Source organism: Photinus pyralis, unplaced genomic scaffold, assembly GCF_008802855.1.
Source record: "Photinus pyralis isolate 1611_PpyrPB1 unplaced genomic scaffold, Ppyr1.3 Ppyr1.4_LG2, whole genome shotgun sequence".
NCBI lineage: Eukaryota > Metazoa > Arthropoda > Insecta > Coleoptera > Lampyridae > Photinus > Photinus pyralis.
Window position 1 is genome coordinate 13,128,352 of NW_022170403.1, and position 13,523 is coordinate 13,141,874.

A 13,523-nucleotide genomic window follows, 5' to 3' on the forward strand; every position below is an offset into this window, starting at 1 on the left:
TCCAATTCTCAAAAAAATGGAGAAACAAGGATGTGTTATTCCACACAATAGCAGAGATTAATTGCTAGGAGCCCTTTGTAGAATTATTGAAGTTTTGCTAAAACTAACAGTACTTTTTATCTGGTTCGTTATATAGTGGCTACATTCAGGAAAGGCGTTCGTACCGTACAGATGGTTGGTCGAGCAAGTACGTATTTTCACAACACATAGCCCTTACACTCACATTGTCACACGAACACAACACACAACTGATGTCTACATATACATAGTTAGGTACCTACAAGTTTCACAATTTTGTCTATAGGCTACACATGCAATTATTGTAGCATATTTTGCACACAAATTTTTAAATAGCCATCTTTTTACATTACTACAACCCACAGCCTGTCTTCTATTTGTACATAAATATGTTTCTGTAAATGTTTTAGTGTTGTGTAATGCCAGGTCTAGTACTGTGTGTTTAGAAAAGTGTAGGTTCACGATGTCGTTCTAAATGTTTAGGTTTATATTTTGCAGTGTTGGTTTTCTGTAAAAGAAAAAGAAAATTTACTACATATCATATAACTTCTGTTACACATTCACAAAATAATTAAAGTTTACAAAAAGAAGGAAAGTAGGTTTATTAGTTTGCCAGACTTCGTTTGATACAGGGATATACGTATGTTAAAATAATCTTATAGACGTTATTTCTTAGTATTCTGAACGCACGTTGCTATAAGACTTGCATACTTATACGTTTTTAAGATGTCATATTGCATGGTGAGTGGGTTTTCTTACATAGTGTAGCGAACGTCAGTTCGTAGGCAATAGAATGACAAGAGAGAGTAGTCATTATTGGAATATTGTTTATATAACAGTTGCTTCACAACTTTCTTTCTGCACAAAATATCAGTAATCCAAAGTATACGATTGCCCAAGAATACATCTTAACATCCACAGATTTGATATAGGTACTTGGTAAACTGAAGTCCAAAAAGAATTGAAAGATGAAAAGAATTTTGCCATAGTAATCTCGAATGTTCTGACACATAGAACTGTAGAAAACTTTAGGGTGGTTGGCACATGGCTATTGTGAATTCTTTTGTTTAATCGAACACCAATCCGATGCCTTCTATTTCAACAGTACAAGTACAAATGGTACAGTTTGATACTGCTTGATACCTGCACGTGAAAAGTCTTCATTCAAGAATGATGAAACCTTTTTTTAATTCACATTGGACAACATAGTGCCCAAAAGCCCAGATTTAACTCTCCAAACAAAGGGCACAGAAACTGGGAGGGAAGTTCCAAGGTCATCGATTTCGTTCAATTGAAGCCTAAGCTTAGTTTCGCAGTGAGACCCTTGGTATGCTACATATCTAAAATATATCTCTGTATAGTTGAAACTGGCATAAGATTTTTTAACGTTTAGAATGAGAATTTCAGAAACTAATAAGGATAGAGAGATTTAAATGTCGGCTTCAATTTAAGTGTCTTGTTTTGTTTTTCGGATAAAAATGCATTGCCAACTAGATTTCAATCGGTAGATAAAGAAAAAAGTGCGCAGGAAAATTATACCTACACTAAGAATTGTTTGTAATTTCGAAACTTAAAAAAAAAGGTTAGAAGCACAAAGTTAATCCAGTTTATGCAAAGTAAGAGAGAAGTCAGGTTTAGGCTCCATTTATCGCACTTGCGCCATTGGAGTTGTATGATGTTATCTTATGCATCCCATGATAGCGCACATTTGGTTGAAAATGTAGGGAAAACAGAAAGAAATTTAAAGAATATAATTTGTAGCATAAGTTTAAAATGCTTATTATTCTTAAACAGATTAGGGTAATGTAATGTAATGTCCCATAACTGGGACAGCTGATTGTTTAATAAACTATTCGAATTATTATATTATTTTGGGCGATTGTGTGATCCCACCACATCTAAAGTGTTTGAAAAGTTCATAATTATTGTTTCCAAGCCTTTTTCTTGTATTCAAGAAGTTGGATACTGCAGTGGGCAGTTCAAAAATGTCACCATTCCCCTGTGTTGGAGAACAATTTTTGTTGCCTACTAACAGGCGATCGCAGTTTACCCTTTTTATATAGGTACAGTGTAAAATAACATCGACATACACAATTGCGTGCAACACAATTATTAATATCTATCACTTCAACAAAAAAATGTTCCTATGAAAATGGCCGCTATAACCCCAACTGTTTTTCTTTATTACGCGGGCTATCCAGGAAGTAAACAAACGTTTTAAAATAAAAAATTAAGAAAGTGTAAGAAACAACTTTTATTATATATATTTGGAAGGTACACTGTTAGGCTATTATTCAACATAGTCTCCATTCATATTGAGGCACTTACGATAACATGGTACAAGTGTTTTGATTCCAACTTGGTATAAATCCGCCGCCTGAAACTTTAACCACTGGTTAACCCTACACCATCTTGAAGTTCGGCATCACTGTCCAAGTGCTGTGTTGCGAGTGAGGCCTTCATCTCTGGGAAGAGGTGGAAGTCGCTTGGCGCCAGATCCGAGCTGTATGGGGGGTGACCAAAAATCTCCCATCCAAAATCACCCAAGAGCTGTCCAGGTTGACTGTGTGCGGGTGGCCGATGTCAGCAAAATACAAAACTTCCACCTCTTCCCGGCGATGAAGACCTGACTCGTAACACAGCGGTTCGATAGGGGCGCTGAACTTCAGGTCGGCGTTACCCAGTGCAGGTTAAAATCTCAGGCGGTGGATTTATAGAAGTTGGAATCAAAATACTTGTGCCACGCTATGATAAGTGCCTCAATTTGAATGGCGCCTGTGTTGATAAATAGTCCAAGAGTGTAGCTCCTAAACGTATATAATAAAAGATTTTCTTTACAATTTTTATTTCAAAACGTCTGGTACTTTCTGAACAACCCTCTTACATTCACACACACTCGCACACCCTGAGTGACGTAGCTCATGACACATTTAACATTTATAATTTAGGTACTAGAGATTTATATGTAGTTTTCTCATTGTCTTACTATTAACACCTTCCCTTAAAACACTTCAAACAGTATACTTTGGTGCTTGTTTAATTTTCTTTGGCCTGCAGGCGAGGACTTCACAAACTTGTTTCCAAGTAAGTTTCTCTGAAATACCTCAGTCATCGGCACTGTCGAGGGTTAATAATCGAATCACCTCAAATACTCATACTCTGTTTATAACTGCAAACAGTACCTACCTACTTAACTATTTTCCACTTCACATTCTCTATATAGTTCTAGTAACGCTTTCGATGTTTAGCGCATGCCTTGCGTTCTTGCATTTCTAGCATGTTTATACTTGCACAAAGTATATTTAGTATTAGCGATAATACGTAGCTTTAATATATTGTAAAGAAATTTTTTGGAGGCACTAATTTGAAAAGTTACAGTCAAGTCTTTCGAAATTGTCTAGCGTAATGTCTTACTAATTTCGTTTTTCAAACATTTTCAAATTAGAATTTATGTGAATTATAAAACTTAGATTACTTAACTGTAGGGATTTAGAAAAATATAGTTGTATGTTGGAGTTTGGTTTGTGGTTTACAGATGACCACCATCCTCCCCCAACTTTCACACCACCAGAGTTGCCCAAGAAGGTTCACGTCCGAGGTACTTCACTATAGAGCTGCTTATAAATGCACAGTTGTGACTTTTTCCTTTACCTGCACTTAAATGCAAGCAAATTTTTGTTGACGCTTGCACAAAACATGAAGTTGCAATTACATCATCAAATCAAATTTTTATTCTTGATATACTCTGCCCAATATCCAATGTTCCAATTTCCTGTGCTTGACACTTTTATTAGTATAGCGTTTCTTTAGTTCTTTATTATAGTTATAAACCTGGCGATGTAGAATAATTGTAGCTCATTTTCTGTACTTTAATTGAACTTGAGATAATATGACCACACACGCAGTGCCCAATTTACAATATAACAACTGTTTGGCTTTATTTGCATGTGAACAAACATAAGCAGTTGATTAATCTTACATTTACAATAAAAATGTTACACGTACAAAGTGATCTATCACAACCAAGCCAATCTCAATACTGAGATATGCGATAGATAGAGATAGCATATTCTAAAGAAATTCTTACTTACAAACATGACTGCAGTATATAAGTAGAAGGTAGATTACATTAAACCCTTCAACTTGACATCCCTATTGGACAACGTAGAAACTAGGTTTTAATAAATAAATAATAAATTTTAAAAAAACGTTTTGCTGCATAGTAGAGATTATTAAAGCAGACAATTTGTGGAGTATGTCATCTTTACAAGAAATACAAGGGAAATCCCAACAGTAAGATCTCCTTTTTTTTATAAATACAAAAACCCGTTTAATTCTACAATATTTGAATCATTTTGAAATTTCGCGACTGGAAAATGATGGATCTTTTGGTTATTTGTTCTCAACGTTGAACACCAGTTTCTCTGCATCTACACTGCATTGTAGATTTTACTTTTGGAATTACCCTCACATTTCAAATTAAATTGCATGAATGTGAGAGATCTCTACCAATTGACGATGGCCATTAAAGGTGCAAGATGCATCTCATTATATTTACGCATTTGATTACAGTAAAAAGCAGAAAAAATACATAAATAATTTATTTGATTGTTTCAATTAATGACTCTAATTTACAAATAATAGTACGATTTTAATAATTTATTTTCTGAAAATCATTATTTTTGTTGGTTGCGGATGTAAGTAATTAACGTACGTAGCTAATGGTGAAAATGGAAAATTATTAAAACTGCATATGTTTTTCCACATTTTCTTAACGTTTTTCGATACCGATCCATAGATGCAAAGAAATAAAATTTTTCCATTTTAGGTGACATTGGCCGCCACGACGATTTAAACTGTAAGTATGTCTACCATTTGGACGATCACGTTTTATTAAGCTATGTATTGTACAACTCCTTAGTAACACACAGAAATCAAAATCACAGAGCCAACGCGCTCCCAACGGCAAATATGGTAAACTCGACTAAACAAGTGAATAAAGTTAAGCCGAACGTGAATAGAACGACTACCGATAGTTTGGTATCGCCGGGTTTCAACTCCAGGTAACTTTTGACAATTGAACTTAATTATAATTTCATATTATGGTATACTTACATGTACTGAAATTTGTTTCAAAATTAAAATAGTGTACAAGATCTAATATTTGCAACGAGATCACCCCGCATGAGTATGTTTCATTTTGCATAATTAATAATATACATTTTTTTAGAAATGTACAATTATTCATTAAAATGGTGAGTTTCAGAATTTTACAGAACAAAACTGGTAATAAGCACTTCTGTTGAGGGTGATGATGGTTTTCAGTACCTATGCAATAATTTAATATTCATTGATATATTGGTTTGACATGTGGTGTGCTATTAGCAGTGTGCTGTTTTCAGACCGCCGGAGCAGGATACTACGTCTTATGCCGGCTATCATCTTGCCTATGAAGTCAAAAAACTCATGTATGCTTTTGCTATTACTTAACACTTTTCGGTACTATACTATTTGCTTGCTGTGCTTAGATAATCAATAATATTTTATATAAATTTTGTTAGTGGATTTCTTTGATACGCTTCTTGTCATTCTGTTGCATTTTCGTAATTATTTGTTACTCTTAAATAATATAGGTATTGCAAGTCAGTGGAAACTATAGTTGTTTTATTAAAAAGCAAGTTCATATTACCTATATTAAGTTTTGCGATCTTTAACTTTGCCCTTTGTAGTACATCAAAACTGTATGGCACAGTAAAATTAATATACAATTAATGCACAAACTAACAATTTAAAATTTTTGAATTATTTTAGCTTTTTATGTTTAATTTAAAACGGTAGTAATCAATGATTAAGCAACTCTATGTGTAATTAACATAATTTAATTTTTGGCGCTTTTTGCTGCTAGTCAAACCAATAGACTAAATTTGACATGTTGAAATTTTATAGTTTAGTATCGTGCCATACAAACATACACGAAATTTTTAATAAATACTTGATTAGAATGTACTATGAAAGAACAACTAATTGCATGGTCCTTTGGGCATGATGATACTAATTAGATAGTTATTGAGTTTCCATGCAACAAAAAGTATCTATTCACTGTTCGCTAAAAAGTTACAAGTTTGTGTGATATTGTGTCTATGTTTCTTTATATTTTTTACATACCTACATGCTGTGCTAATACATATACTTAAATTTGTTCATTTTTAAGCTTTAAATATTTTAAACCGTACAGTTTATTTACTCCTTAATATCCATTAAAGTAAAAAGCTAAATTAATACTTTTGTAAATAGACATTTCTTTGTTGGTATGGGTAGAGATACAAAATGTAAATAACTTCTGGGAGGTTCTTCAATACAATAGTAGTAATTCTGGTTTTGACAAACAAATATAAAAACCCAACATCCGATATAAATATGAAATGTCTCGATAGGAAGGACCTAATCGCCAATTGTATCGATGAACATCTCCAGAATACACGACTATCTCTATTTTACCATTAAACGCTCGGCTAATTCAATTCATTGTTTACACTGTGTGGTACTCGAGTTGAAACATTTTTGAAATTTGCAGGCCGACTAGTAGATCAAGCGGAGGAACCAATCAGAATAACAATGGTGTTGCTTTACCGGTAGGCTTAGCCGATGATCAAGCGAAGGATTTCGATTTTGAGAAGACAGAAATGAAGTACGACAGTACCGGAATGTTCCATTGGGGGCCGGCTAAAAATTTAGAAGACTGTATACTTGTAAGTGCAGAACAGCCATATTGGTATCTGTGTACAAAAATGTTTCCAGGATCGAAATCAAGCCGCAATGACTGTATTAAACGGACATGTGGTGGTGTGCCTATTTGCTGATCCAGATTCTCCATTAATAGGACTTCGAAATTTAGTTATGCCATTAAGAGCTAGTAATTTTCATTATCACGAATTAAAACATGTAGTTGTAGTTGGATCGATAGAGTATATCAAACGAGAATGGAAAATGTTGCAAAATTTACCGAAAATATCTGTGTTAAATGTAAGTATTTAGATGTCCAATAGATATTCAGCACATTGCGGTTTTTATAATATTATGTCGATGGTTTTACAATGCTCTAAAGAAAACTCAGACTAGGTATGGACTGCTCAAAAAAACTCTAAAAGTATAGACCTGATTACGGATTTTTTTAAATTTTTAAAGAACGATAGGTACATAACGTTGATGAAAATATAATAATAATAATGTTTATTTCCACCAAAAAAAAACGGAAAAGGGAAAAAATATATACAAAAAAATATGCAAAGACGAAGAAGAGCGGCGCCTCCCTCGTGGAACTCCAGTTTTCATGTTTTTCTGTATAATCTGCACTCTGAAGGACAAAAGGTAAGAGCCGCGAGGCGGTGGCGTGCCGAATTCAGGGGGGATGCGCTGTAAGAATCGTGAAAACCCGGTTGGCGTGAAGTGCGTGCACGAGGTAATAAATGGTTTAAAAATTTGTTACGGGCGAGGGAGGGGAAATACAAATAACTTGACATTGCGTACGATTGGCTCCGTCTGCGTGTAGGAATTTTTCGACTCAAAATGAGCTTTTTGGGTGATTTTCTCTAGGGCAAAATAGAAACTGGTGTTTTAGGAAAGGGGACCGGACGCCGTAATGGGAGGAGGGCATGTCGAATTGCGGTTGTAATGGCGTACTTGGATTCGCCGTGGGACAGTGCTTTCCACGTTTTATTGAAGGGAGGGGGGGCATGAAAGGAACGAGAAGGCTCGAGGAAATGTCATAATTTCTTTGAAAACATTGAAAATTCCTTCAGCGACCGAACTGTTTGAGCGGCGGTGGGGTGTGGTGGTAAAACGATGGCAAAGTGGCGTAAATAAAAATATGCCAAAAAAAGCAAATCACTCGAGCGGTTGCATCCTCGCTACACCTCACTTTCGGTTTTTTTGGTACAAAATGCATACACTAAAAGCTATGACAATGGTACCACGGCTAAGGCGCATAGGAGGGGGGAAGTGAATTTGATTTTAGGGTGAAAGCGAAATTTCCACGTGAAAGTTTTGAATCAAAAACGGTTTCGTAGTGTGAAGCAAGGCAACACGTAGATACACAATTAACACAGTACACACATTACATACACATATTTGTTGAGCGATTGGCTGAAAATGTTCAAGGATGACTTCACCCCATCTAAAACATTCCACTAAAAAGTACACACCTAATATGGCACAACAGAGACACAGAAACCATTTTTTTTATTTGCAATAAATACAATTAGTACAAACATTTGACAAAAATCACGATAACATCGACCAAATGTGTTTAATATGTTTTGTAATTGGAAAACTTGTAATAATTAGGCTTTCTTCCATCAACTTTATTCATGGTATGTTTTTACATTCGGCATTGCTTTATAAAGGTTGTGATATCGTTGTTTAAACCTGGCCAATAAAATAATTTTCTAGCATTGTTTATAGTTTTGCTGGTGCCAATGTGTCCTTTATGCATAACTTTCATGAGACTATTCCTCAAAGCATTCGGGACAATAAGTTTGTCATAAAAAAAACCATGCCGGCTTCAACGAAGATGGAATCTTTAAGTTTATAGTAGGGTTTACAGTCATCGGTCAGAGAACTTTCTTTTGGCCATCCGTAGAAGTAATAATCAATAATCTTTGAAAGTGTTTCATCTTTGCTAGTCGAAGATCTTAACTCGGATTGCCTTTCGATGCTCATAGGCATATGTTTGCTTACAGAGTGTACCATTTCCAACATTTCGGGATCATGCTCTTTGACTTTCAGACTTGATCGAGATAACATGTCTGCAAAATGAATGTCCTTACCAGGCACATAATAGACATTTAGTGTATATTTTAGGAGTTTAAGTCTTAAACGCTGTAATCGTACAGAACCGATTTTACAGATAGGTTTTTTCATGATGGAAATTATAGGTTTATGATCGCTCTGGACGTCTACAGCAAAACTATATATAAAGTCGTGAAATTTTTGAGTACCATAATATATCGATAAAAGCTCTTTTTCTGTTTGGCTGTAGTTTACTTCATGATCATTCATGCTCCGAGAAGCACAAGCCACTAACTTTAACACTTTATTTTCATGCTCCTGGAACATACAACATCCTATCCCATTTTTAGAAGCATCGCATTGTAAGATTTTTTTTCTTTTTAGGATCAAATGGTAGTAGTGCTGGGGATTTAGTAATTATCTCTTTTAACTTGTCGAAACATTCTTGTTGTAAAGGAAGCCACTTGAAGTCAACATTAGATTTTAACAGTTCACAAAGAGGTTTAATGTGATCGGCCATATTTGGAATGTACTTCCTAACATAATTGAAACTACCTATAATTCTCTGCAGTTCGGTTTTATCTCTTGGGCTTTGTAATTTGCGAAGAGACTCTACCCTCTCTGGATCTATTTCCATGCCCTTCTCTGAAAAAACTTGTCCCATAAATTTGACTTGCTTTTGGCAATACTGGAATTTTTCTTTGTTAAATTAAGCGCCCACTTCTTTTGCTCTTCTTATCACTTGTTCGGCTGCCCTGTCATGTTCCTCTTTGTCTATTCCCATGATTATCATATCATCATGGAGCAGCTGCACATTTTCCAAGTCACCAAACTTACTTTCGATCTGTTCTTGGAATAAGTCTTGGGAATTAGAGAGTCCTTACGGTAAAACAGTGTATCGATAAATGCCAAAGGGGGTGGCAAAGCAACATTTCCAAGAAGAACTGTCGTCTAATTCTAGATGGTGGTATCCTTCAGCCAAATCAAATACGGAAAATACTTTTTTGCCTGTCATTCCGGAACAAACTTCTTCAATTTTTTTTACTGGATGTGGTTTTCTTACAATTTGGGTATTAAGGTCCTGGGGATCTAAACAAATTCTTAACTTACCGTTACTCTTTTCGACGATAACCATTCGGTTTATGCTAGCTCGCGGGTCTATCTCTTCAACCTTCACGATAGCCTTCCTCTGTACAAGTCTATCGAGCTCATCTCTCAAAGCACTTTTTATAGCAAATGGAACCCTTGTAGGGGGGTAGCTAACCGGTTTCAATTTTTTGACCGTTGTAATTTTATACTTTCCCTCAAACCTACCATAACCAGAAAAAATGTTGGAATTCTCAGATATAAATTTATCTTTGTCTCGGTTTTTGTTATACTCTTGAATATTTACTTTATTGATTCTTTTCAAGAGACCAAGATCAACACAAGCTTGGCCACCTAATAAAATTTTGTTAACCCCTTCTATGATTACAAAATCTTCATAGACATTTTTGTTTTTATATTTACAAAATAGGTTTACAGTGCCAATACTTTTAGCCTGAGTGCCTTCAAATTCCTTAATGATATAATTGCTTTTACTCACAATCGGTTAGTATTATCTGAATTCCTAACCTTCATAGCGGTTGCGAAGCGACTCATTACTCACCTTAGCCGGGAAAGTAACTTTCCCGGCTAGCTGTCACTTTCCCGGCTAGCTGTCACTTTCCCGGCTAGCATCTGTCACTTTCCTTACCTGCAAATGCTATTCATATTATCCTTATATGAAACTTATACTAATAGTGACACCGCCAATGTAACCATTAATGTTTACAACAATAGCAAATTACGAAGAAGAACGAAACTATTTGCTATTGTTGTAAACATTAATGGTTACATTGGCGGTGTCACTATTATTGACAGTTAAAGTAACACCTTGTTGAATTATATACTTTACCTTAAATGATCGATTGTGAGTAAAATAGTATACAAACCTCGCTGGTCAGTGGTTCATAACCAACGCCTCGCGCTTATACCTCACCTCCGCGCTTCGCGCGTCGGTGAGGTACCTTAAGCCCTCGGGGTAGGTAATGAACCACCTCCCAGCTCGGTATGTAATCTACTATTACGTACCTTAAATTGTTTGTCTATTTTATCAAAAATTTTGCGCGGGATCACAGAGACGTCAGCTCCTGTGTCCAGTTTTACCTTGAATTTCGTGTCCTCAATTTCGACAATCTCGTCCCAAAGGTCCTTAGAACTACCTAAAAAATTAACATGATTGACAAATAAACTGCTACAGCTATCTTCACTATCGCTGTTGACATTTTGTTGCACATTTTTAATATTTCTCACTCGGCAAGCAATTGCGAAATGGTTTAAAATTCCACACTTTGTGCAAGGCTTCCTGAACGCAGGACACTCCCGGGGGCCATGCATACTTTGACAACGCTTACACTTAAATTTTTCCTGTGCTTTGGTGTCGTTTTGTTTGGAGCCCTTTCTCTTGTCATGCCTTTTTGTAGCCGTGTTTACTTCTGCGCTTTCTTCAGAAAACATTTTGTTTTGATTTCTACTCATTTCACTGGCACGACAAATATCTATAGCTTTATTTAACTTTAACTTATCAACCCTTAGCAAGGCTTCTCGTGTAACTGTGTCACGAATACCCATGACAATTTTATCCCTTAAAGCTTTTTCTTCAACAGTTTCATCTGGGTCTATTGTGCTGTAATTGCAAGACTTCACGAGATGTTTTATGTCAGTTAGAAAATGTTCGAATGATTCACCTTCTTTCTGGTTCCTACTCAGAAACTTGTGCCTTTCAACTACCTCATTAAAACGTGGATTTACATATGCCTCCAATTGTCCCATCATATATTTGTAAGGATCATCTGTTCCATCGGGTATTGCAATGGTGCACATAATTCGCGAAGATTCGGTACCAATAATATTTCTCAGAATCGCTAACTTTACATTGGTATTAGGTTCATGTTGCCCTGTAGCAACCAAGTAGTCTTCGAAGGCGACCTTCCAAAACTTCCACTCCATGGCCGCATTCTGCCCTTGCAGGTCAAAATCAGGGGGTAGCTTTACTGGTCCGTGAGTATACGACTGCGCCATGTTTAATATGTTTTGTAATTGGAAAACTTGTAATAATTAGGCTTTCTTCCATCAACTTTATTCATGGTATGTTTTTACATGTGTCACTTCTCTTAACATTAACTTATGCTAGGCGATTACACATGATTGCAACATGGTATGGTTGCAATACCAAACAAAATGTAATGTAGATTTCTTTGACCACATAATTGAGATGGTTTCAGTGTCCGTCAGTTTATTCTACACAAATACAAATAACAATATGTACAATGTATATTTATTACTTTGTTGATTTATTACAAACTTTTCTTTAGGGTTCACCGCTGAGCAGAGCAGATTTACGCGCGGTAAACGTGAATTTATGTGATATGTGCTGCATTCTGTCTGCAAAAGTGCCAAGCAATGACGATCCAACGTTAGCAGATAAAGAAGCAATTTTAGCCTCCTTAAATATTAAAGCGATGACGTTTGATGATACTATAGGTGTTCTTAGTCAAGTAAATGGAGATGCCGATGGAACTCCTGGTAGTCCAATAGTGCTACAAAGGAGAGGGTCAGTGTATGGCGCAAATGTACCTATGATAACAGGTATTTATAACGTGTGGGGAAATATGAAAGGTTAAATTCATGATATTGTAGAATTGGTGAATGATAGTAATGTTCAATTTCTGGATCAAGACGATGATGACGATCCCGATACTGAGTTATATCTTACACAACCTTTCGCCTGTGGTACAGCGTTCGCCGTTAGCGTGTTGGATTCCTTAATGTCTACAGTAAGTTCGCCAAAATGCGGTATTCTTTTTAAGAATTTTTCTTTCAGACTTATTTTAACCAAAATGCCTTAACTTTGATACGATCGTTGATAACAGGTGGAGCAACACCAGAACTAGAATTAATATTAGCAGAAGGTGCGGGCCTTCGTGGCGGCTATAGGTATGATGCCCAGAAAATAGTAGTTTGTGATATATATATACCGATGAGTTTTTAGCACACCTGATAGTTTATCTAATAGAGATCGATGTAGGGTCGGTCAAATATCGCTATATGATGGTCCATTAGCGCAATTTGGAGAAGGTGGAAAATATGGAGATTTATTTATATCTGCGCTTAAACAATATGGAATGCTATGCATAGGATTATATAGATTTCGAGATACTAGTAATTCCTGCGATGCTAGTAGTAAACGTTACGTAATAACTAACCCTCCAGATGATTTCCAATTATTGCCCTCGGATCAGGTAACATAATAGTGTATTTTTGCTTTTGAGTTTTACAAGCAACGTTGCTAACGACAGTGTCTGTGGCGCCATGATTGGAAACTGTTAATAATGACATTTTTCAATTAATAATTAGTTTTTTTTTCATCATGTGCCTAAAAAACTATTCAAAATAGAATGTAATGACCATGTAGAAAATTTGAAGCCGATACAAATACTTCAATATTTTATTTAAAATTATGAATGTAGATAGGTAAATTGAGGAAAAATCGTTTTTTGAACATTTCAAAGGCAACCTTGATTTTTTGAAACTAAAATTGTGTCACAAATTAGTTTTCAACCAAGAAGGGCTGATCACCAGAAGCTCAAAACTCAATTCAAACATTTTTACAAGAGACAACCAAACAATTGATGGAG

At 35.6% G+C, this 13,523-nt stretch overlaps 2 protein-coding genes across 3 annotated transcripts in view; one reads left to right on the forward strand and one right to left on the reverse strand.

The window, feature by feature from the left end:
- LOC116162963 (calcium-activated potassium channel slowpoke) overlaps nucleotides 1-13,523 on the forward strand; it is a 116,826-nt gene that overhangs the window by 101,416 nt on the left and 1,887 nt on the right. For both annotated transcript variants that reach the window (XM_031476763.1, XM_031476762.1), the window contains 12 exons: nucleotides 137-187; nucleotides 3,076-3,102; nucleotides 3,554-3,616; nucleotides 4,847-4,876; nucleotides 4,940-5,081; nucleotides 5,421-5,486; nucleotides 6,593-6,767; nucleotides 6,817-7,041; nucleotides 12,201-12,474; nucleotides 12,526-12,662; nucleotides 12,710-12,822; nucleotides 12,878-13,127. In XM_031476763.1, the coding sequence (XP_031332623.1) occupies nucleotides 137-187; nucleotides 3,076-3,102; nucleotides 3,554-3,616; nucleotides 4,847-4,876; nucleotides 4,940-5,081; nucleotides 5,421-5,486; nucleotides 6,593-6,767; nucleotides 6,817-7,041; nucleotides 12,201-12,474; nucleotides 12,526-12,662; nucleotides 12,710-12,822; nucleotides 12,878-13,127 (1,553 nt within the window). The remainder of the gene's footprint in view (nucleotides 1-136; nucleotides 188-3,075; nucleotides 3,103-3,553; nucleotides 3,617-4,846; nucleotides 4,877-4,939; nucleotides 5,082-5,420; nucleotides 5,487-6,592; nucleotides 6,768-6,816; nucleotides 7,042-12,200; nucleotides 12,475-12,525; nucleotides 12,663-12,709; nucleotides 12,823-12,877; nucleotides 13,128-13,523) is intronic.
- Nucleotides 9,203-12,120, reverse strand: LOC116162964. The gene is made up of 2 exons (XM_031476764.1): nucleotides 10,914-12,120; nucleotides 9,203-10,386 (listed from the first exon to the last, which is right to left on the reverse strand). The coding sequence occupies exons 1-2, from the start codon at nucleotides 11,905-11,907 to the stop codon at nucleotides 9,686-9,688; spliced, it is 1,695 nt and encodes a 564-aa protein (XP_031332624.1). The 5' UTR covers nucleotides 11,908-12,120; the 3' UTR covers nucleotides 9,203-9,685.

Excerpts from the sequence above, each read along its gene's own strand:
- LOC116162964 (XM_031476764.1), bottom strand. The coding sequence starts at position 11,907 with ATGGCGCAGTCGTATACTCACGGACCAGTAAAGCTACCCCCTGATTTT. Across the intron at positions 10,387-10,913 it reads AGACAAACAATTTAAGGTAC|GTAAAAGCAATTATATCATT; the intron begins GTAATAGTAGAT and ends AACCGATTGTGA.